Raw genomic sequence first — 25,201 nt, forward strand, 5'->3', positions numbered from 1 at the left:
CTCTCATCTTCTCTTCTTCCCCCTTTTTCGTCCTTCGTCTATAGCCACAGGAGCCACTTGATGCCTCCCCACACGCCTTGTCCGAGGCCCAGAACAATTCTAAAGATGGTGACGACGAACCAGACGTACCACATGAAGCCGACGAGCACCCACTCGACAACGGACCACATGCCTCGGCGGAGCCATCTAAACCTTCTGCGTCTGTTGCGCATCATCTTCTCGATCAGGTCCAGGACGTGCTTGACCTTGAGGAGTTGACCCAGGGCAAGGTCCTTGCCCGTCTCGTCAGCTTGGTCCGCACCCTCGCCCGTCATGCCCGACAACTCATCTGCGATACGAGAGCGGACACACCAGATGTGCTCTTCCAACTTTGGACGAGTCTGGCCTGTGAACCGATCTGCTGAGGTCTGCCATTGCTCCATTGAGGTTTGGATGGCGACTCCCAGCGTGCGGCTCGCCAGGGGAAAGTGATCACAGTAAGGTATCGGGTCATCAGATGGCAGTGACTTCTTGGGAGTCAGCTTAGCAATCTCAGCCCACGGCACGCTTGGAACATTCGACTGAGATGAGCAGCCAAGCGTCTTGAAGCTATCCTTGCCAAGGGGCCTCTTGGGCTCCTGAGCACGGCGGGAGATCTCCATAGCCTTGATGCCAGACGTGAGAATAAGCGTTCGTAGTCGGGCAATCTCTCTCTTGGAGAGTTGTCCCTCTTGGGGAAGGGCTTGGTTCGCGATGGACCACTTTCTAGCCTTGAAGTTGTCAGGCTCGTCGAACCGAACCATGGGCCCAACCTCATCGGAGTTCTTCTCTGTAGTCCGAGTGCCATCTCTAGCACTTTCACGGCATGATTCTGCTTCCGACATCTCAGGCTCGGCAGGAACCTCTTCGACTTTTCGCGGGTCCGTATCATCAGGCACATCAAGCTTTGGCGGCCTAAGGACAAGACCGCGAGGCTTAGCTTCATTCAGCTTCTTCATATCAGTCGATGATGACTTGTGGTTGTCCGGCAGTCCTGACTGGGCGCGTGTGTCGGCAATGGGCTGGAACTGTGGCATTGTATCCAAGAAGTGTTTCGGTCCCGGTTGAGATTCGGGCTTGTTTCGCCTTGAATTCGACCGGGACAGAGTGAGAGATAACCGTGCCCTTCCCTTGGATTGGTCATTATCCGATTCATCGGCAGAGAAAGCCTCGGTCGACGGATCCAAGGGCATATCCCGTTTCCATAGCATATCGCCCAGCCTTGAAACGCCGCCTCGGATTACAGTATCGATCCGAGGCCCCTTGAAGATTCCTCGAAGACCAACCTGATCGTCGCCCCTTGGCCTGATACTGCCCACACTGCGCTGATACTTGTGGCCCTCATAGTTTTGTCGCGAGTTGGACGGGTGTCGCTCAAGCGGCTTTGTGTCGGTAGGTGAGGCAGGTTCAGGTATAGACGGCCGGCGGCTAGACGATTCGGTATCGACAGGTTGGTCATCGTCTTCTTCACGACTCTTGTCTCGGAATATTTGCTTGACCTTGGTGAAGGGGTTCCTTGATGGAGATGAGGATCGACTGGATGGAGCAGAGAGTTCCAACCCAGTTGGTGGTGCTGACAGACTTTGCTGTGGCATGAGTTCAGGAGACATTGGCTGAGGAGAGTCAATGTCTTCCACATGGTGTTTTCCACGCTTAGACCCTCCTCCCGTGTATCTCCCCAGATGTGGCCGAGATGAAGACTCTACCACGCCTTTGTCCTGCGCAAGACGAGGGTCCGAGTCGCTAGGCTCCGTTATAGACCACTTCCTGAGACCAGGTGATTTCAGGGGGAGGACGTGGTCGGGGAATGCAGATCCATCAGCTTGCATATGCTCTGCCTCGGTTTCCTGAACATGGGAAAGCCTCTGCTGTCTCGTCTCTCGGGCGATCATTTCCAGCATCTGCTTCTCCAAAAGTTCGTTGTCGCGACTGGATATTGTCCCTGCCCGGCGCGGCCGTCGAATCCTTCCCTCGCTCTTCACTTCGTCCTCGCTGCCAGAGTCCGACAAGGAACCACGTCTCCTTCGCAAGAAATCATGGTGATTGTGAGTCGAGCTCGTATGTCGATGAAATGATCCCATGTCGTGCAGCTTTTGCTTCGTACGGCCTCGGTGGCCCGTTTCGGAAGTGTCTGCATCGATCTTGAGGGGCTTGTCTGAACTCGCGTCCGCATCCTCGAGTGTCTTGGTGGCGAAAGGCGACACGCCCGTCCCCAATTCATCGGTCTGTCTCGACATTGGGCGGCTGATGTCAGCTGTTTGTGGGTATATCTTGCCCAAGAATCTATCCTCAATGAGCTGCTTGTGATGGTCTTGTTCTAGCCAGTAAGCATCTGCAATCAAATCGCATGGCTCAATGAACCAATCCACTCTTGGGCGTCTAACGCGAAGAGCGGCCTGCGCAGCAGAGTCCGATGCCATCTGCGGATCAATGTCCTCAGCTCCTGGGAAGGGAGGCAACGCAGGGGTGTCGCTGGAAAGAAGGTCTCTTGCCGCTCGATCTGCTGCCTCATTGACCCAATCCTTGACTGATTCGACATCGGCAAATCCTTGCTTCTCGCCATCAATGACCATCCTTTCGCGCGCTCGAACTTTTCGGTTTCGAATGTACTGCAAAGGGTTGTACTCTCGCCCAAGCGGAATCATGAATTCTCTGCTACCGAACGAGGTCATCTTTCTCTCAGTTGTTGGTGAACCCGGTGGGCTCGCCCCCGCAGGCCTGTCATAACCCATCTTGAGAGGAGGAAGGACAGCCAGCAAATGCCTGTATTGGGCCATGAGCTCGAGGTGTTCCCTGGCCTTCTGCGCTCTTGCTAGTGTTGAGGTAGAGAAGTGGTAACGGTATGGGGCGTCGGTGGTGGTCTCAAAAGGGGAGCGGAGAGGACTGCTAGACCTCACACCAGCAAGTCGTGGTGTAAGAGCTTGGTTTGGTAGAGACTGGTTTGGCATTGGTGATATGCCCCGGCTTGTTTTCCGCTGTTGCTGCAGATGGGCTCTGAGATTGCTACCAGCCTGGTTGTCTTGAACGGGTGCCAAACGAGGTGGGTTCGCGCGGCTGTGGTTGCGCCGCGAAGCTATACGGCGGGATTCACTCAGATTCAAGGCCATATTGACAATCTGGGTAGAATCGACATCGAGCGCAGCGCCCTGCTGCGCAGCCGCTGGTCTACGGCCTCGCCGATGGCCGTCATGTCGCTTGTTAACAAAGAGCTCCTCCTGAGATGAATCCGGTGATACAACCCGAGCTCGATTACCGCCACCGGAGCCGATGCCGAGCCCAAATTCGCGAGGGACGCTGGAGGAGTACGGCTCCAAAAGGTCCTTTCCTTTTTGTTGCGAGGCGTTTCGGGGCCCGCGCCGCTGGTTGGACGAGTCATCGTCGCCAACGACGGCATCCTGAAGTAAGAAGGCGCCGCTCGTCTGCGGCTTGTGTGTTCGCCGTGATCGGTTTCTCTTCGGCCGGCCGGCTTGGAGGGCGCTGCTCGCATTGGCGGCGCCGCGGGATCTGGGATTGAATCGGGGGAGGAGCTCGTCGTCGGAGAAGGCGAGGGGTCGTTCGGGCGATATAGGGGCGCTGAGTAGGGCGCCGATGCTGGCCTCGCCCCTTTCGGCGGTGTCGTAGCTGAACCTCGTGGGATACTCTGGCGTCACCGGGCCAGATCGTCTCCCGTAGGCGCTCAGGGACGACGGAGCACGCAGGTCCGCCATTGCGATGTGCTATCACATACCACGCCGACGCTCAGCTCGGAAGAGAGGCGGGGGGTCTGTCGTCAGTGTTGATGGATAGAGCAGTGCAGCATTTTTTCCTCCAAGGGTCCTGGTCGATCGGAGTCCGAGATCCCAGTCGAAGCTGTTGTCCTTGGTGACGACGGCCTCGAGGTCGGCCCCGGGCTAGTAGTTGGAGCGACAGGTAGGCGAGAATAGCGTAGGTAGGTAGGTAGGTATTGCAGTGGATATTGTCGCCAGCCCAGCGGAAAAGACCGCCTTCAAGAGCTCATGGCGCTCCGCAGAGGATGAATGGATACAGTACACGATACGAGTGAATTTTTTGTGTAGTTGTGTCGTTGCATCTGCAGAGCATAAAGGATTGGATGTTCTCCAGTTACTCCATGCGGCGGCGACAGCGACAGCCCCTGTCTTGTTCTAAGAACTGACTTCCATTTAGGTTGGAGGGTCCCAGCACGTCACGGGAGCGCTACAGGACAGGACGGGACCCTCAACCCCCGGTTACAGGGCTTGGATGCGCCAGTTTACGCCTCTCCCACCTCTCAGCTTCTTTTCCTAGGCACGGCCGTGGCGGGCAGTGACGCACACATGTCTTTGGGTGGCAGCCACGATGTAAGGTACAACGCTTTTGGAGCTTCCATCACGCAAATCCAAGTACCGGGGAGACTCCAGCCCGAACCCCCGATCGCCGTGCATCACATGAAAGAAACAACGCATCACCACGACACGTCCACTCCAGCCTCGAGCTGAACTCCAACGTCTCAGTTGCTGAACGAGGCGGGGTTTCAGGGGCAGCCCGATGGATCTGATTAATAAAGTCATGCGACTGGACATTTTGACTCACCTGTCGGGCTCGTGGCTGGGCCGTTGACCCGTGTTCCGATGTCTTAGTAGTAAGTGGTGTCTCGTGTAGGTCTTCGTTGTTACACACTGTCTATCCATCCAAGCCCGCCAACTTGCGCCTCGGTTCTAGGAATAGCTACAGCTCTCTACTAGCTTACAATAAGATACATACATGTGTTCGGGAGATTGTGCGGTATACACCGCCATGGTCGTCATCAACACCGTCTATCATTCTCTTCCTCGCCTCAGGCCGAGGCTGGCAGCCCGCCAACAACATGTTCGCATCTGCCACACAAGGCGTCTTCGGCCGGCGCCACATATCGCCAGCACCGAGAGCACTTCTCTTGCTTCGGCGGCTGCACGTGCACCTTGACTTTGGCGTCCTGGATCTCAAACTCTTGCGAGTAAGACCAGTCTGTATTCTCAGAGATGGGCTGGTTCACCTCGACGGATGACACCACAAACATGGTCTCCAGCTCATCCAAGTACCGTCCAAGAACGGCCAAGGTCTTGCCCTCCTCCACCACCAGGTTGACCGAACACTGGAGGGAACTGCCAAGTACCTTGTCGGCCCGAGCCTGCTCCAGAGTCGCCTTGACGGCGCTGTGCACCTCCGAGATGACGGCTGTATCATTGCGCAACACGTCTTGTGGAATTGTGAAGCGTAGAGGGTCAACTAGGGGAGAGCTGTACAGCTGTCGTGCCGGGTTCTCCAGGGATCTAGTCTCGTTGTCAGCATATCGGCCTTTGCATTGCCGCGCATTGACGACTTACGTGTCTTCCGCCATCCACGCTGGCCGATGCGACCACGCTTCCTCAACCAGTAGAGGAGTGATCGGTGCCAGCATGCGCAAAAATCCGATAAAGACGGGTTCCAAAATGCCACCTCCATCGCCACAGTAAAGACGGTCCTTGAGGGCCTCCAGGTAGAACGCGGACAGGTCTGTTGCGACCCAGCGGTTAATCAAGCCGGTCGCTCTGTGGAACTCGTAGTTGTCGTAGGACTCCATGACCTGGGACATAGTATCCGAGAGTTGAACCAGTGCAATTTGATCCAGTTTTGTCAATTGGCTCTGCCGGGCCTCTTGGTTAAGCGAACCCAGAAGCATCTTGATGATGGTCCGGTACTTGATCAACGCAGTGTGAATGGGCTGGAGAATTGTCTGTCCGATGAGTACATCCGTGGAGAAATCAGCACTTGCTGCCCACAGACGAACAGCATCGGGGCCGAGGCCATCAAACCGCTGGCCGCCCTTGCCCTTGCCCTTTGCCTTGACGGGTCCAAGAAGGCTACCATCCATAACTTGGTCAGGGACAATCATGTTTCCAAGGGACTTGGACATCTTCTTGCCCTGTCCGTCGAGGGTAAACCCATGGGTAACCAGAGTCTTGAAAGGGGACACGACCTTGCTGGCGCTATCTGTTGACTTATGTGACGCCACGTAAGTCAACAGACTTGACTGGAACCAGCCGCGGTGCTGGTCAGATCCCTCAAGATAGACATCGGCAGGTCCTTCAGTTTCCGTCCAGGAACTTCCGCTGTCAAACCAAACGTCCATAGTATCAGTGCCTCGTCGGTATTTGCCAGTCAATGTCGGGGGGATCCAAGCCGGGTCATCGGGACTATCGGAGAACCAAGCAGAAGAGGTACGCTCCTGCATAACAGAAATGATATGCTCGATTGTCTCCGTTGTCATCACCGCATTTCCACTCTCGTCGTAGAGGGCGGGGATCGGGACTCCCCAGGAGCGTTGACGAGAAATGCACCATTCACTTCGACCCTTGACAAAGCTCTCGAGGCGGACACGGCCGCCCTCGGGGACAAAGCGAACATCTCGAAGTGCCGCAAGAGCATCTTCCTTGATGCTACCAACATCAGCAAACCATTGGGCCGTAGCACGGATGACAACAGGTCGCTTTGTCCGCCAGTCGTAGGGATACTTGTGTCGCAGCTTGTGTGTGTCAAGAACATCATCATTCATCAAATCCAGAACTGATTGGCTTCCACCGTCAAGAATCGAAGGAGCAGAGGTGAGTTTCTCAGGATCGTCAGGATAGGCTTCCTTGGTGAAGTGACCACTGTCGTCGATAGGAGCAAAAGCCTCGATACCAAACTTGGCGCAAGCCTCATAATCTTCCTGCCCATGTCCAGGAGCAACATGAACAAGACCGGTTCCAGAATCAGCAGTAACAAATTCGGCATCGATGATGAGTTGTGAGCCAGAAGACTGACCCCGCAGCTTGTTGTGATACTCGAGACCCTTCAAGTCAGAACCGCGGATAGAGTCAACCACGACTTCGAAAGGAGGCAACATCTGTTTCATAGCTTCCACACGGTCAGCAGCAATAAGGTAGCCATCTGAGCCGACTTGAATGACCGAGTAGGTGAGATCGTTATGCACAGCAATGGCGCGATTCGCCGGGAGTGTCCAAGGAGTAGTTGTCCAGATAGCCGCATATAGTTTGCCCTTAAAATCACCAAGCTCGGGAATCGAAGACCAGTCAGAGACAATAGGGAACCTAATATAGGCAGCCTTTGAGACGTGGTCATCCCGATATTCGAGCTCAGCCTCTGCAAGCGCAGTCTGGGATGACGCCGACCAGAAGACGGGCTTGTGCTTGCGGTAGATCAGACCTCGACGGACCAGGTTCTGAAAGACGCGCAACTGTCGGATTTCAAACTCTCGGTCCATTGTAGTCCACTTCTTCTCCCAGTCGGACATGACCCCAAGGGCTCGGAATCCCTTCATCTGTTCCTTGACGGTCTTGGAGGCCAGGCGCCGCGCCGTGTCCCGAATCTGCACTGGGGTCAAGCCTTTTGTAGCACTTGACCCAAGAGCCTTCATCTCGATAGGAAGACCATGGCAATCCCAACCAGGACGGTATACCACCCTTCGCCCTTGCTGCACCTTGACCCGCACAATCATGTCCTTGAGGATCTTGTTCATAGCATGCCCGACATGGAGGTTACCATTGGCGTATGGGGGACCATCGTGGAGGACAAATGGCTTCTCATCGGAGCGGTTCTGGGCCTGCCAGATGTAGAGATCATCGGTGCATTGGCGAAGATGTTGCTGAAGGAGCGTGGGGTTCGGACGAGCACTGCGAGATCGGCTTTGTTAGCTCCACGATGGAACAGAGAGAGGCGCTCGGATAACGTACGGGAAGCTCGACCGAGGCAGCCTCAAGGTCGACTTCCAGGATTTGGACATGATCGATCGAGAACCATGTCGCGGCCCACGTATAGGGGAGTTCTGGAGTCGAGCCTCGTCGCAGAACAAGTTATTTGATGTAGTCGGCGCGGCTGAGGAAGAATTTTGGCGCTACTCGCTTGAGTCAATTGACGATCCATCCATTCGCTTGAGCCAAGCTGCAAGGCTGAAGGCCCACCATCGTTCCAGTGGAAGCTTTGAGTTTTTAGCGTATTGCGGTAGCGAATTATAGCAGGCTGCCGCCTATTACATCACTAAATCTATGGCCTCGCGCTTCACGTTCCCGTCAGCGTCTCATTCATCCTTCACGCACGTTTATCTTGAACCTTCACTCTTCATCTACACAATGGCGCCAGTTCGACGGTATCTGAGAATATCAAAGTTCTCGGTCCTCGAATGCCGAATCTATCTCGACAATCCCGCCCTGGCTCAGTCATGGCTTCTCAATCCTCGCAACCCAGTGCTACCCAAGGTGATTGAGAGTATCCGCCCATTGGTTCTCCCAAAGCTCCGTGAAGAGAAGGAGAGGCAAAAGAGCAAGAGCAAGAGCAAGAAGAAGGGAATCAAGGATGTCGTGGTTTCAGGTATCTCCTCACAAAGCCCACTCTATATTCTGCTCAGTCGACTAATCTCACTTAGACGATTTTGAAGTCTCCATCTTCCTGACAGAGACGAGCACGCGGCATTCCTTGATTACAAAGACCAAACACTTCAGAGAGAAGCTACCTCCGAGAATGGAATCCAACTCGTCTAAGCTTATCGGTGAAACTGATAGCGTCCCCGTTGATGTCGACGCGGAGGATCAAACTGCGGTCCTGGAAGAAGATGAGAGCGAGGTCCGGCTGGCAGATATTCCCCTCGTCGAAACGGCAACAAGGCGGAGCAAGCGCCAAAGAGGGCGACCTATCCGGGACGACGATGAATCTGAGGCATCCGGAGATGATGAAACAGCGTCGGCTATCGAAATCGACTCTGATACGGAGGCACCCCCACACAAACGGCACAGAGCCCGGGGAGCCTCGTCTGAGGATGGTGCCGGCGAAAACGACGACAAGAAGAAGCTAGCGCTGGACGTGTCATATGACGGGTTCGCCATCTATGGTCAGGTGCTCTGCCTCGTCGTCAAGAAGAGGGAAACGGGCAGACCGGTGCAACACGCCGCAGGTGGCGGTGGTGTGAATGCAAGAGGTAGGCCAGAAGGCCAGGCCATGATGGAGAATTGGATCTCGTCGACGCAGATTCCGGTCGGGGAGGAGGCTTCATGACCGACGCCAGCTCGACGTCCATGTTGCTGTCTCGGAGGAGCAGCATCTCAGCCAGCCTGGGGTCCCGTAGTGGCGTGACAGAGGCAGCGAGGGCTTGCCCGAGAGACCCGGGGGCCGGTGGACGGGAGCTACGGATACGGCCGTCGGTTCTCCAGGATGATTCGGAGGTGCCTGCGAGGAGCCGGAAATGGACGGGTTCGCAACGCAAGCCGGGCACCTGAAGCTGCACCTGGCGTCGACCTGCCGGGCGGTGGCTGAGCTGTTCAGGTCGCCCAGATCCTTGGTCTGTGACCTTGGCCTAGCTTCAAGACACTCGATTGCAAGCTACCAAGATATTTGGCGAGGATCTGTCCTGAAGGTCCACATGTTCCGGGCCGCTCGGACACCACCGTTGACTATCGAGGCTGGAGGCGTCTTGGCATTCATCTCAGGAACGGTCGTCATTTCAGGATGCGCCCATATTTGGCACATTTCGATAATGAACCTAGGCGAGGGCTTGGCAAACGCGACAATGATCTCCAGGCTGGGCTGGGCCCCTGGCTACTGTATGTATGTACGAGCGAGGTCCCATCTGGAGAGGACACGGTTGGGGCTCTCCTGACATGGTTGACGGAGCTGTCATTGGCGCACGGCGGCCCGGACGGGCACTATCGATGCTAGGCTCTGTCTGATGTCTCAATGATATGACGGGAAAACCCTCGAGATGTGCGGGTTTTGGGGGTGGTGTTTTGTATAATGGCGCAATTCGTCTCCATCGTTCGTGTATCTTCGGATCTACCCTGGCCCTGCTGGACGTCATTAATATGGACACGGGTGTGTTATTGATGGGCTTTTTCCGCTGCATCCACGCCGTCGTCGGATGTACTTGCAAGGGCTCTCGGGATGGCTTGGCCGGGCGTCTTGGCTGTCAAAGGGAGCGCAGTGGATGTATAGGTGTTTCAAATACATGGGTTTATCAACACTGTAGCTTGTCAGTGATCCAGGTGGTTCATTATTGGCAGAGGCAGAGGCGGTTTGATCTATGGCCCAGGACGTTGAAATTCGTGGCCAAGACTCATTGCCCAGGAACCAAGCGGTGCCAGTCGCGAGCATCCATGTAAGAAAGCAGGCTGAGTTGGAATTGGGAATCCAGCAAACGCAGTCATCATAGCTCAGCTTCCATGCCATGTCAGCTGCTGCGGCACCAGCAGCCTCGATGTGCCAAGTGCCCGATATGGCACACTCGATGAGGCTGTGAGACCAAAGAAGAGAGAGAGCAGAGGTCGAGACCCCGTGGGCCGGCAGGGAGATAGGTTGCAATGTTTCAATGATGGCTCGCTCCGAGCATGCGATACAACGCCGGCGGACGATTAATGTAATGTAATGTATGGTCGGGTATTAGATATCGCTAGGCAAATTACAAGGCCAGAGTGGGAGTCAATGTCACCTAGCAAGTCTACGCGTGACTTGACAGCTCGACCGAGGCTTATCATGTTGATGATATGATGAGGTGATGGGGCATTAGATGAAATGCCGTCAACTGCTGACAACATACTATGTATGCGTATGCCTATGTGTCAGTGGCGGATACGGATACGCTTTAGACGGACGGGACGCGTGTTGACAACTCTGGATATCCATGTCCCAACGTGTGCCGAGCCCTCCGCCGAGCTATCGGCCGTTTTGCCCAGATCCCCCATCTTCCAGACTATCGGTGAAAAGAGTCATAATCAACATCAGCATCGTCACTGCATCCCTTCCCCCTCCCCCTGCCCCTGGTGCCTGGCCCTGTCCACCTGACAAGAAAGTTGCGGTATCGAGGAGGCTCAGATTTACCCAGAGATCCCGGGTTGCCGTGTCGGGAAAGCGATGACATGCCGCTCGCAGCACTAGCAACCCCGCAACCGCTCTCGACAGGCAAGGATCATGGGGAGGGGGTTTCGATTCGATCCCCTCTCTCAAACTCGGTGAGTAGGTAGCCGTGGGCTCATGGGATGGCCCGGTACAAAGGCCGGTTGTACCTCGATGTCGAAGGAGACAAAGGGTATGGGTGAGGCCATTCATGATGACATGGATGGTGGGCTACTGCAAGACAAGAGACACGCCTCCCCCTCCATGTCCCGTCCTTTACGTTAGCAAGATGCGAATTGCATCCCCATTCAACTGAATTGCATCCACCGACCACGCAACACCGCCGCCGGTACAGCGGCACGCTACGGGCTCTGCATATTCCACTCCTGATTATCATGGCGGGCACGTTTCGTTGTGCTTCCCCTCTCTTGAGACTCGACCCCTCAATCCAGCCCCTCCCTCTCGGCCGGGACGGTCGTGGGTCATGGACCGTGGACCTTGGTATGGCATCATCCATCGCGTCGTCTTCCTTGTCGAGCTCGCTCCGAAACATGATCCTTTCTCAGTCGAGAAAGCAGCTCACGTCTCAGCCTCGGCCGCGGCAGGCATCTCGCAGAACCATCAGGCAGGCAGACGCGCCTTGTGTCTGTCATACCTCACCTCGTTCTGCCTTATCATGATCACCGCTGCTTCAGCCTCCCCCTCACTCGAGAAAGAAAGCCCCACGATTTGAAGAGAGGCTGCATAGTTATCGTAGCATATTCCTGCACCGTGTTGTCATGGTTGCTGAATGATGACTCCCCCCGCCTTCCATTCGCTGCACGCCGCGATTGAGTTATACACCGTTGATTGGGATGTTTGACAAAGACAAAACGCGCTTTCTCTTCTCGGAAGCCGTTGCAGATTCAAACGTTAGGAACATGACATCGATCGCCGCTAGTCGCACGGCTCACTGCAGCTCTGGATACAGTAGTCGCCGGGGTTAGCCTGACACTGCGACAGTACAGCTCACCCCAAAGAGACGGTATGCATGTCTGGCGTATCCCTCTTGCTTGGGCGTGCCATCTCGTGACCCTATTGCAGGTTTTAGACCTGGTCCTAGAGAGCTAGGTTTGGCCCTTTCGGCGGCCATCACCAACCACGTCACCGATACACCTCATAATTCATCGCAATCCTTCACGTAGGCTGCTGACCGCCTCGTTGTCAAACATACTAACTCCAAACTATCATGGCCCGATCGTCAACAATGACGCGAGCCGTGTTGGTTGTGGCCGGGAGTGTAGGGTAAACGTCTTGCAACGGCACTGGTCGCCCTATCTGGAGTTAGTTATCCATGGCATCAATCCCTCAATGACGTGCATTTATTGGTCTTTTGCGAAAACACCTACAGTAGCCGAGCAGTAGTTGGATGCATATGCGCCCAAGGCAGCAACCGAGGCCGAGGTTGAGGCCGAGTTGTCAACTGTTACTGGTGTTATCTGCAGGCAGAACAATTGTTGCAATTACACTCGAATGACAGTGCCCCTCCTCCCCCCACGATCGACAAGGCGTGAAAGACATGCAGAACTCACCATGTTGATATCCCTCCTCCTTGATACGGAGATACACTCCTCCCAATCTCCGCGTCTAATCCCTTCCTCATCAGTCCAGCCCGCATACATACCCAAAACACCACAACCAAGGTGACCAACCCCTCAATCCCCGGACCCTGGGCATCACCAGAATGCCAAACGCCAACAGGTGGTCGATCGACGCATATCTGGGACCCGCAGCGGGCCGATCTGACACAGGACTCTCCAGGACCGTCCCCTGCCCGCAGTCCTTAACCAGGCCGCACGCTCGAGTTGAGAGACATGTCTGTCTGTCAAGCATTCCGCGGCCAACAGAGACGCAAACCCTCATGACCTGAGCACACGCAATCTCGGAGCCGTGCCGATCGTGCAATGATCAACCAACAGACCCCTCACCGGGAAAGACCCCGATCCTTCGTAATCTACTGTATGAGGAGCAGGAGGAGGAGGAGGAGGAGCGCTCGTACAGACCTCGAGTCGGGAGGGACGAGGCGAGGTCACACATTATCGTGCATCCAACCCCTCCAGCATGCCATGCACCCTGACGATTGTTTGACCATGTCGCGATAATGAATGCATATGTAAATCATGGATCGAGACGCATCAAGATAACCGCCAAGCTATCTCGGGCGTGTTTGGCCCGAGAACGGCCGCCCCCGCGAGCAAGATCCGGCGAGTTGCGCGAATGGAGCCCTGCCATTGCGAAGCAACACAAACCAACGCACCAAGGCAGCCAGCCGCCGTAGCCACGGGAATACCCTTCATCGATGTGCTCGGTGGTTTGCCCGAGATCTCGAACAACCTCCTGACTGAATGCTGCATCTGGCCTCTGAACCATGACGTCTGTAACTGTCGACAGGTGCATCCCAATATCAAGTCCTAGCTCGACTGGCGTGGTTATGCACGCTTGGATCCAGTAATGTTGTCTTGGAGCCACAGATAGACCGTTACCAACGTGGAGATAGCTGCACGGTTTGATGAGCAACTCATATAAAATATGCAACTCATCACTCCATTAGGGGGCCGTGCTCTCTATAGCCTTGCCAGCAAACACCACGTGCGATTGAGCCGCGATACTGATCGCCGACTTCGCCAGCAAGTTGATCTCCTGTGCAGCTCGTAGAGGACCACCGCCGCCGCCAGAAACAGGTAATGCTGAGGGTTGCAACCTGTTCTCTGCGTGCCCTGCCTTGGTCAGAGCCCACACGTGGCACTCGTGGATGGATAACGGTTCCCGCAACAACTGAGGTCCATGGGCCAGCCTCAACACCACGTTGCAAGATGAAGGGGGACAAGTTGGTCCTTACTCCCACAACCCGACAGAGTTGAGTCGCGGGTGAGAGACTCGGCAATATTCGGTCCACAAGAGGGAGGCCCCAAAAAGCAAACCCGCTCAGACAGCTGGAGGACAGACAACGAAATGCGAAAACCCCTTCCCATCGAACTGGGCTGGGCTGGGCTGGGTGGCTGGACAGGGCAGGGCAGATTGGGGTTACATCGCTGGATCGATAAATGCTCCCCCCCAGAGATGGTAGCGATGGCGCCACCTAACCTCGCTTCTCCAATCGAGAGACCTGGAGATGATGCACCACTGTGGGAAAAAGGAGGGTAAGCGAGAGTGACCACTCACAAGAGTCCCTGAGCGAGACTCTCCAGGCCCAGGCCAAAAATATCGACGTCAGCCTCGCATCATTCCCCCCCCGGCCAGGGGGTCGGACATTACCAGCCCGCTCGCCAATTCGATAGTGATAGCCGAACCCTTGAGGACTCGAGATGATCCCCGATAAAGGCTGAGCTATCGAGTGCGTCCCGTCGCGCTCGGCAGCAGGGTTGTTCAGCTTTGCTGGCACTGCCAGCAGCAATACCAGGCTCCTGCAGCTGATAGTTGCCAGCCTCATGGCTCCTGTAGATGATGATCGCCTCCTGGGAATATGAGCATCGACATGTCTCACAGCACGGAACAGAGGGCGCAACTGTTCCTGATCAGCCAACACGGGCCAGGTCAGCCAAGTAAACGGCCTTCTCCAACCGTGCGCCTGCAATGTGCAGCGCTCGGATATTGTTTGATCGAAAGGGGTCTCTTGCATATGAACAAGCGCACACTCCAGCCTTTGGTCAACTTGATACATGGAGTGTTCCCACATCGTTGACACGAACGGCGATCGTCAGGGGACGCCACACTCTCTCGCACACACCAGGGCCAACGTCCCCTGACTTCCACGTGGAGTGAATGCGAGCCCCTGGAGCTGTGGCTTGACAGGAGGTGAGCGCAACGCTGCAGGTGGGTGTGGTCCATTCTTGGTTACCGTGGCTTGCTTCATCCAATATCTCGACGTGTTCACCTCAGCCCAACGGCTGCCCTGCCCTGTGGCTTTGACCCTCCTTTTCCGTGCTGCTGCATCAAGGTCGTCAGCCGCATTCGCATTGGTGCGTTCGTGTCGTTCTCGTATGTGCCTCTGAGGCGTTCGTCTGGACGCCTTGGCTGAGACATGGAAAGCTGACACAACGTGCAACTCGGCCCGGCTCAACGACTCAGGCGGCCTTCCGGTGTAGAAGCCGTGACACTCTTGATATGTCACTGACAAGATTGTATCACTTTGGTACGAGATTCTGCTGGGCTGGACCCCGTACTCAGCTCAGCTGCTGTGGGACGGCTTGCCTCGAGATGAATTATCTCCGATGTTTTTCTGGGGCATTCGAGACAACACCAAGAACCGATAGAATGGATTTGACAACGGCTCCGAAGCTTGCACGGGCCAGAGCCTGGAACTACCGGCACTTGACGGTGAAGTACTGGAGACAACACAGCAGAAAGGGCCTCTTGGCAGGTCTCTTCGGCACTATTGCAGATAGACCGGCTTCTTAGAAGAGCCGGATCTTGCAACGTCGCAACGCAAGCGCCGGTTTTCAGCTCGTGCTGACCATTGTCCCCAAGCCTCGTCCGAAATCACTGGGGTCCGAGGCCGACCGCCTGGAGAAGAAAGACACTCCAACGGTTTTGGCGTCAGGAGGCTGGCTGGGGCTGGTGGCAGAACAAGAAGAAGAAGCAAAGTGGCCTTGGGCTAAGCCTCATCTGGGGAGGCCGAGGTACGGCGTCTCCGTGAGGCCCCCCTACCAACCCCGGTCTCAGAATCCCAAACAAGCTCGAGACGACGCTGCGCACGTCAAAGAATGCGACGGTGCCTGGGCGACCGCTTCATCTCTGCCTAGGGGTACCAGCGCAGCGGAACGGGCGCGGATGGCCGTGTTGAACTCGGAGCGAACTGCCGAGAGCGGCGTGAGACCGTGGCAGCCAACGCGTCAGATGACCACCACCGATTTGGCATCCATAGGCTCTGAGACGAGCCCTCTGTGATGTTTGGTAGCAGCCAAGAGGTAGCATCAAGGCCAGCCCAGCTGATTGATCGCTGCAGGCATACGTTTTTTTCCTTTTTTTCTTCTCGTCATGGGGTTGACAGGAGGACGATTCGGAACACCGAGAGAGAACCTTTCTGTTGGTTGACAGTGACGCCGGGGTTGCCGGTTCCTGATCAGCAATCACAAAACATTGTACCGTCCATCCATACCAGACAGGAATTTGCCACTCCGAGGGCATGGATGGTCTTGATCAATTAAGGGGCAGGCCTCGGAACCGATGAGAAAGCATGTTGGCGATGATCTCAAGTACAGTACCGGAGACGAGACGAGACGAAAAGCCAGCCCGCCTCCCGTCAAAATTGCCCAAAACAGTAACCATCGTCTCCATCGAGTTTCCAATCATTTGCCACAATTCCCACTTTCTCGATACCCCAGGGAGAGAAGTCGGTGAAGGGGCAGATTTCATCAGAAACCCGGCGGTCTGGAACCGGGGATCCATCTCAGACCCCGGATTGGAAGAAGGAAAAAGAAGAAGGAAAGAAGGAAGGAAAAATCTCTGCTAGCTCGATCCGTGCGATTCGATTCGACACACACACCCCCTTCAATAGAAGTCAATTCATCTCCAGATAGTGGTGCCTCGTCATCCTGGAGATTAAGCAGCAATGACCACCCGACAATTATTCAGAGTCAAAGGCGAAGGCCCTAAGAGCCGTTGGACCCCCTGTTATCCGCTAGCATCGAGTTTGCCACCACCCGAACTCTGGCGCACGCAGTAGTCAGGGGCACTGGACGGAACGGCAAAAAAGAAAGACACTGAGCGTATGTATGAGAAGGGGGCTGAAATTCCGCAACCGTTTTTGTCACTATTGAGGCTGACTTTACCTTGTGTGGGGAGCAATAATGTTAAAGGGAGAGATAGTTTCAAGCATCGTCTGTGCAGGGTCTAGGGCATTAATCTCCCAACAGAAGCAGCACAAAGGAGAAGGGGGGCAGGCCCGCCGTTCGTTCTGCGTGTACTGTAAATTATAGTGCAGGAGGTTCGTGCACTTTGACGCGGGCGGTATGACGAGGGCGAAGGGCCAGCGGAAAAAAAAAAGACAACATGACGAAAAAGACAAAAAGAAAAAAAAAAAAAAGTAGCAGGGGTCAAACAACGCCGGCTGCGGATAAGGCAGATGGGACATGGGAAATTGAGACACACCCCCCAAGACTGGTCCCGAAAAGGGGATACTCGACAACCATGTACCGACCCTCTGTCGGTAGATGAACTCCATGCCTGTCCTGTCTGCAACCGTATGGTCTTAGCTGCGACGAGTGCAGCATGAAAGTGAAGCGCTCAAGCCCTGGGTTGGGCCGTGTAAGAGCCCAAGTCTGCTCACTGACAGCATGTTGTGCATGATGTGTTGGTGATGTTTGGTCGTCTGTGTGTTGTCCGGGGGGCACGAGACACCGTGACCCAGTAAAGTGATTTGATTTATCATCTCAAGTCATAATAACTACATTAACAAACAATTAAGCAATGGAGCGTTTAAACTCGGTCGTGCTTAAGCGTTGAGACAACGCAGACAAACATGTGCGCTGTCCGTGTAAGTGCGATCCATTCATCGCAGACCGCTCTCCTCATCACAAATGAGATCGCATCCCGCTGACTCAGAAGCAAATCCAAGTGCGTTGACCCAGAGGAGCGGTAAACCGACCTTCAATGTAACGCCTCGAGCATGAAATTCAGCCCAACCACTCGCTCGCTGGACGGGCTAAACAAAGCGGATGCTTGCGCCAAGGCAATGTCCGTGCCGTGGCTCTAGAATCAATGTCCCGCGCTTCCATTTTGCGACGGGGCCTTTCTATTTTTTCTTTAATTGACCGACCTGTTGTCGGTGTGCGCTCGGTTGTGATTTTAATCGGGGCATGCTTGCTCGCCCACCCCTGCTAGACCTCATCTATTGCCAGATGCTGACGCCTCAGTCGCTAATTAAAGAGCCGGCTATTGGACTTGCTACTCCGTAGTAAGTTAACGGAGCCTCAGAACGTTGCTGGAACATTTCCAAGCCGGCATCGGAAGAAAGGCTTGGGCCATGATCTCGCGGGACTGACGAAACACGGCGCCGAGATTGGGCGTGTTATTGAGCCTCGGACACGAATAATGGACAACACAAAATATATTGATCAGCACATGACCTGTTCATAGACCGATATCAGATCCGCATTCGGCTGTACGGGGACGGGGTGAAGGACCCCTATGACTTCATCGCATTTCCCACAGAAAAAAAAAAAAAAACTCCATCTTGGCGCTCGCTTCCTCGATTTTACCCAGCATTCTCCCGCTCCGCAAAGTCGCGGTGAACGTGGTTCGCAGGAGTGGGAATAATAATAAGAGAGATCTGCTAATGATGGGGTTAACCCATGATGATGATGATGGGGAGTGGAGGCTAGGTTGGGCTGTTGCGTAGCATTGTATCGAGCACCATGAATACGAATAAGCACCAGTAATTGCAGTAGCAGCCGTTTGGCCGTGGGGGCACGCACGCACTCAAGCACGCTCACACACCACACCGTCATTGCTGAGCCTCGTTGCCGAGCCTTCCCCCCCCTGCCAGCCAGTTGGGACCGGCAACGTCGCGCCCGGTTGGGTCGGAATCACGGGCAAAGTGCAGCAGTAGCACACAGCATCACCGTCACAAGAGCGCGTGTGAGTCATCGCGGACCCCAGCCTGGTCCGGGGGTCCTTTGTTTCTGACGCCTGCGCCTGTGGAGAGGTAGCGAACGAACGACGCTGCTGGCAGGCAGGGATGTCGATCCAGAGGTCGGGCAGCGTCACCGATGAACCACTTGCGGGATGGGGTTCGGGGGGTTGCGAATAGAATGTAGGGCTGCAGCGGGCGAGGATGGAGCCTAGACCTGGGTAAAAGGAAGGAAAAGAAGCAGGGAAAAAAGGAGGCGGCGGCACAGCAACACAACGCCATGGAACATGAATATACACAATCGGGTCGGGATATTGAATCTGGCTCTGTGGCATGGCTTACAGGGCTGGCGTGCTATTTTCGTCCGGGAAAGCACCTCGTAACCCTAAACAACAAGACATGCTCGTCGAGGTCAACGGCGCCCGCTGTGGCAGAGGAACATAGATGCGATGTAATGTTACCCGGCGAGAGAGGACGCTCGAAACAGGTTACGCCAGGCACAAGCTACGGTAGTACCGCGAGCATCTGCTCACTTTTCACTTTGGGCGCAGAAACCGTGACGCCTCAGCCGCGAAAAAAGAGGTGAAGCGGGTTTCTGTTGCCATCTTCTCTTCTTTTTCCCCTGGGCTTGGACTTGCTTGGCATGCCTTCTTTGCCGTGAGGGCGGCCCGCGTGTAAGCCATCCAAGCCAATTCCGAATGGCTGCTGAAGGTTAGAGTTCTGAGCACGCCGAGGAAGCGCCTCGGTTGCGAGCTAAATCGTTTGATGGGAAGGACACGTTCTCTGCGGCGCCATCCGTTTGAAGGAGATGTGATGATGTGAGCTGGCGCGCAATACTAGTACCGAATACTAACAAGAGCGGAACCTGAAACGAATACGTTGCTGGCAGAGAATGACGACGAGTATAGCGGCACAGCCTTGCGACAGGTGTAATTAAAGAAATCCATAACTATGCACAACACAGGAGGGGACGGGATGCCTGGACTAGCGAGCGGTAGAGCGAATACGTGTTATGAGACGCAAGGATTGGGATATCAGCCATCTGAGACCTTCTGTCACCAACAACCGAGACAACAGATCAGTGTAAGTCAGAACAAATTGCCATGACTTGGATATCCCCGCGATCGGAATCGATATCCCACAAGTATCGACAAGGTCTGGGCCTGACGGGATCGCTCAAAACATGAGACGGCAACATGCTGCGCCAGACAGGAACGCGGGTGAAACCAACACTCACTCGCCCGCCTAGCGAAACGTTTCCATATCTTCTTTGTAAGACGGGCTCAGTATTTGCTTCTGCAAGCGGTCAGCATCCATCAGCCATCACTCAGCCCTGCTACTGCTGCTACTGCCGCAGCCTTTTTTTTTTTTTTTTTTTTTTTTTTTTACGAGGGGGTAGTCCTTTGTTGAGTCCGGCACCTGACCTCAAATTGCGGTTGGCCGTTGTGCGACGACAAAAAATCGAGCGGTGTCAACCCCCCTGGTCTCAGCTTTTCCAAGGAGTCAGTCGTGCTTCTTTCTCAATGATCCTCTCGCCCACGTTCCCGGGCTTGGCCTTTTGCTCTCTTTGCCTTTGCGGAGCCCCTACGGAGTACATGGTCCTTGACAGGTCATGACGGGCGAAATTGGACGTCATTCAACTACGAGCGCCTAGCCTCTCTGACGCCCCCCGGACGCTCCCCACTTCATCTCCCACTTGATGCCACCCCCAAGGCTGGGCCCTCTCCAGCGCAGGCGAAGAAAAAAAAAGGCGAGAGAGAGACCCCCTTTAGCGCCTCGATGGGAGGGAGCCTGGACGCTCTTTGGGCAGCCAGGATGGCCTTCTATGAGGCTTCCATGCGTTCCATACCAAGCCTGTTGTGGAACCCTCTCCCTAGACCAGGCCTTGGAAGTCCTTGCACCAGTTCTCCAGTTTCGCTTCGCAACTCTGGCTCCTTCTTGGCGTTGACGAGAGCCCAGCCCGTCCGGTCACTCGGTCCGACGATTAACAAGAAAGAGGATGAATTTTAAATTTTTGTGTGCGTGCGTTTGCTCTCGCGACTGATGAGAGTTTCGGTCGCTGAAAGTCAACGGTTCAGTAGCCGGGGCGGCTGGAATGGACATGTGCGTTTTTGACCACTTGGGGCTCGGCTTGGCTGGGACTCGTTTTCCCTTCCTAGGTAGCCAGCATTTCTCCCATCGGATTTATTTCTGAATGCCTCGGCGATTTGGGGGCGGGCGGGCGTGCGTTTCGGCCGCCGGACCGGAAAGATTTAACGACTTGAGGTCTTTTTTGTTAAATGTCTGTATGTTCTGATGGTAGCGTCGGAATGTATGCCGCCTTTTTGCAGATCGAGTTGCTTACTGATGAGACACAAATTCGTTGGCCCGGGGCCTCGCACTGCATCAGTAGTTGCTGTTTACAGAATCCTTTGCTGCTCTACCGCCTGGGCAGCCTTGCTAGGCCGGGCCAGGTGATCTCTAGAGATCCAATCGTTGGCTGCTTGGTGAGCTGTACCAAGCATGGGGTCGTCATCATGGCATCCGTACTGCGTCTACTACGACTACGACTACGACTACTACACAAGTCCCGGGCAACTGTTGCTTTTTTGGGTGTGTGTCCCAACAGACTGTATCCATATTGCTGGGCTGAATGAATGAGCAAGTGCCTCCTCCTGCCCTGGTAATTGATGCGCATTGCAGCAGCGCAGGCGTCAACTTGTGGCCGAGCGCGTGCAACGCTGGCGAGCGAGCGTTCGGTGCGCACAGGAAATAGAACCAAGGAAATGGAAGGCTTTGCTAGAACGCAACGCATGTAATTACTGCAATATTGCACAGCTATTTCAGTAGAATTGCTAGGCATTCTTGTGCGACAAGGGGCCGTGGGGAACTGATCTCCCAGGGGGACCCCCATGCCTGATAGTTGGCGGACTTGTTTCAATTTCCCTTTTGTTGGTCGAGGCCCACTGCGTCACCGTCAGTTCAGAGGAGAGGCAGAGAGAGAGAGTCGAGGGGTGCCAAGTCGCATCTGATTCTCTTACACCGCATCAGAACTGAAAAGGCCGGCAGGTATTATTGGATCCCGGGCGGCATGGCATGGTAGAGGGAAACGTGAAAGAGAGGCGTGGCATGGGTCCCTCAGCGGACGGCCGCCCTCACCTGGGCTCAGGCAGGCCGCTCGCTTCAGGTACCTGATGCCAAAGTACCTCCACTGACGTATCTACCTCGTACGAGAGGCCTGACCTCCATTTCACAGAGCACCACGGCCAGGGGGGGCGTGTGTCTGGCCAAACACCTGGTGGGGCGCTCATCATCTCCTGGGGGTCGGGTCCATCGGGGGGGGGGTGGATTCACTCCCCCCTTCTGCCCCTGTCAGAAGTGGTGCCCTGTGTCTTGCGCCCTGGGCGGGCTGCTTCACTTCAGATTACCTTTGACTAGGAGCTGGAGGCACAAACACCAGACTGGCCGGCCAGGAATACAAAAAGGGCAGCGACCTCCCTCTTCCCCACGAGAGAAAAAGTTGTTAATCATTCTCATCATCGACTCGATATCTAAGCAAGCAATTCATCCTATTTAAGCACTCGCACTCGCCTCAAGCTTCTTCACTTGCAACACATACAATCTCGAGTCACTCAACTCTTACCAACACTCAACCACAACACCAAGAACTGAGCCAACCGTCCTCAGTTCACTCAACCTACTCGAAGCTTCTCAAGCAAACACCAACAAACCACAATCAACATGCCTGCTCAGCGACCTTCGCAACTTCCTCCCTGCCCCGGCCCACCTCCCAGCCGCCCTCTTCCTCCTCTGCCCAAGCGAGGCTAAATGGATCGACAACTTCATCGACGGCCTACAATGCAATCAACAATCCTCCTCTCGGCTCAACATCTCTGGGAATCCAAGGCTTCCATGGCACCCTCACTACCGGGCTCCTCTCACCCTCGGTTACACAGACAATGAACAAGGTTCACACTCGGGTCTTCCAAGGCCTTGTTCGCGATGGCGCGCGTGCGCATATGCACATGCGAGTCCCGCAACGCAACTCCAACACAACCCCAACCCGTCTCCCGCATGCACCTAATTAATCACTGCCGCCAATTCTGGGTTCCCTGTGAGCTGGCCAAACACGCAGAAGTCTCCTGCCTGCAACAGCAACTGCAACATCACGGATTCGGCCGTCGAATCAAACACCCTGCTTCTACCGCATTTCAACAACAACCACAACTCCAGCCCTGCCTGGGCCGTATTCACCCAACCCAGGCGTTCACTTGACGACCTGGCCACACATGGCCCGGCCTCGACAGCCACACTCTTCATTCGTCCCTTTTGGCTGGACCGACCGGACTCCTTCATCTTTCACTTCTGTTGCGTGCGCCTCTCTTTTACAGCGCATCACCGTTCAATACCCCTCCTACGATATTATCTAATCACCTTATTACACTCTTGCCTATTTTGCCCTTCTCTACTTCGTTTGATCAACTATTTGGGAGGATTATTTTGTTCCGAAAAGGGATTTTGGGAACTGTATCATTAGACAGGCATTACCATGGGCGTCTCACACACTACACATCGCAAAGGTCTTGCTGCGTTGGGCGTGTCACGATGGGGAACGAGAGTGGACTTTTTGACACTATTATCATGATGAATACGCCGGTTGGGAACATAGATATTGTTTTTAAGGATGGGTTACTTTTACTCGCCTCTTTTCTAAGGAGCAAATGGGATCAAGTCCACTGATCACTCAGTGTTGACGGAAAGGGAACGAGATACCAGAGTTATTACGCGAACTGAATCAAACATGAAATTGCCCCAAAAAGTACATGGCCCCAACTGAATCTGAACAATGCCCTTGACCTGATGCCCACCGCTTCCGACTCTTCCCTATTGCTAGCCTCAGTGCCCGAAATAGCGGACGGACTCAACCCCCGGATTGTGGATTGTCCATGGCTGTTGCCCAAATTACCATCATCCCTGTCCCGATCGAGCCTCGTGATCTCCTACATCCCTGTCCTATCCTGCTTCTCTCCCTTGCATCGTATCCCCTCGCTCGCACCCCAGCCTGCCCAGCCCAGCCCAGCAGCATCATCATTCATCATCCAAGGCCGGAGTAGCCAAGAGGTGTCAAGGTGTGCCTGCTCGCTTGCAGCATCTCTTTGACTCTTGGTGCCACGCCTCTCTCTTGCGCCGTCGATCCCGACCCAGCTGACGCTCTCCCAAGCACTGAAACCTGCAGGGCTCCCCTGGACCTGACGATACCTGTATTGTGTGCGCGTGCGTGTGTGTGTGTCCTTGTGCTGCCTCTTGATTCTCCCGTTCCTGCCGTGGCTTGCAGCCCGGCTCGTCCCCTATTTTCAGACAGGAGCCCGTAATCCGGGGGCCGGGAATGGCAAGGCACATCCACCAGCGCAAGATGCCAGCGATTTCGTCTTCGTCATTTGACAATCATATTTTTTTCTTTTTTGCTAACTTTAGTCGTCCAAGCCCCTTCTCTAGATCTTCACTCCATAAGGATATCGATTTCCGAGTGGTTTGTAAATAGCGTTTCGTTTCCTTATGTCCGGCTCTGAGCCGGCGTCAAGGCCAACGGGAGCTTTGCTCCCGCACTGGAACGGAGGGAGGCCGGCCGATACAGTTCATTGGTCCCAAACTCAGGGGAAGACGGACTAGACGCCAAGGTGAGCGATAGGATTTCCTGGCACCAACCGATCCTTGGGACAGGAGCCCAAACAAGGCTGTGGGGTTGGATAGCGCGTGTCTCGTCCTGTCGTCCCACGTCGAGGACAGTCAACGAGGTGAATCATGGAATGATGAAACAGGCGGTCACGGCTGCGAGAGCTGCAAGGTCCGCGAATCTTGGCAGTATTGGGCAAACGTTTAATTGCTGTGTGGCGAAAACGTGTCCAACCTTGATCTCCTGTGTCCCTGACTTGTCTCACAAGGCCGAGGTCAGCATCGACGCCCGCTCAAGGGGTAAGGAAACCATCTCGTAGAGTGGGCAGTGGGCAGTGTGTGTGTCTGCTTGCTTACACGTCTGATAGCGCTATAGAATCGACTACATATATCGGCTGCCTTGTTTAGGTAGGCTGTGTTGCACACCTTTAGGTCTCACACCAAAGCGGGTGAAATAGCTTCTTTCAGACTCTGACCCCTCATTCCCCGGACCAACTCCCTTCTGTTTCAAGCTCTGGCAGTCCTGAGTATGCGCCGCTCAGCCATGTAGGGCGCTGGACGGGGATTGTGATGGGCTGGTATGTAGATCACGACGTTCGAGGAACGCGTGGTGGTGTAGCATCAGGAAGCATGCCATATGCGATGCTCTTTCAGGGACAGGGGGTACGGACGAACAGTGTGTTGGTCCCCTTCCTGAACAAGATCGTGACAATGAGATGCTTTCTCCAGACTATCATGAGCTGGTTGGTGATGCTTGCGTTGACCCCTAGTTACGAGAGGCTCAGGCTGTCAGTCACAACCCGTGGCTCCATGACAGGTCACGTGGTTACGCGCTCTGGCTTACGCCCGGGCCGTGACATGGGGGCGGGTCTTGGTCTGCCGCTGCAGGGCGACAAGGCTGGCGTCTTGAAGCTTCAAGGATCTCGACAGACCGTTACTTACACCGAAAATCCGTCTCGGCGATACGCTGCAGGATTATCTCGAGCCGTTTTCTGCATGCCCGAGCGCCTGCATCAGAAAGCTTACCGCGCCTCGTGCTTAATCGCT

The 25,201-nt window shown here is 54.9% G+C and overlaps 3 protein-coding genes across 3 annotated transcripts; 1 reads left to right on the forward strand and 2 right to left on the reverse strand.

Annotated features, from left to right (window-relative positions):
* Window positions 1-38: 38 nt before the first annotated feature.
* Window positions 39-3,725, reverse strand: NCS54_00148100 (Hypothetical protein; the record flags this gene model as incomplete). Its single annotated transcript, XM_053147107.1, has 1 exon — window positions 39-3,725. The coding sequence occupies one exon, from the start codon at window positions 3,723-3,725 to the stop codon at window positions 39-41; it is 3,687 nt and encodes a 1,228-aa protein (XP_053003082.1).
* Window positions 3,726-4,831: 1,106 nt separating this feature from the next.
* NCS54_00148200 (Isoleucine--tRNA ligase) lies at window positions 4,832-7,798 on the reverse strand (the record flags this gene model as incomplete). Its single annotated transcript, XM_053147108.1, has 3 exons — window positions 4,832-5,306; window positions 5,361-7,688; window positions 7,749-7,798. The coding sequence occupies 3 exons, from the start codon at window positions 7,796-7,798 to the stop codon at window positions 4,832-4,834; spliced, it is 2,853 nt and encodes a 950-aa protein (XP_053003083.1).
* Window positions 7,799-8,144: 346 nt separating this feature from the next.
* NCS54_00148300 (Hypothetical protein) lies at window positions 8,145-9,063 on the forward strand (the record flags this gene model as incomplete). Its single annotated transcript, XM_053147109.1, has 2 exons — window positions 8,145-8,382; window positions 8,438-9,063. The coding sequence occupies 2 exons, from the start codon at window positions 8,145-8,147 to the stop codon at window positions 9,061-9,063; spliced, it is 864 nt and encodes a 287-aa protein (XP_053003084.1).
* Window positions 9,064-25,201: the final 16,138 nt, after the last annotated feature.

This window comes from Fusarium falciforme, chromosome 1 (assembly GCF_026873545.1).
Source record: "Fusarium falciforme chromosome 1, complete sequence".
Lineage (NCBI taxonomy): Eukaryota > Fungi > Ascomycota > Sordariomycetes > Hypocreales > Nectriaceae > Fusarium > Fusarium falciforme.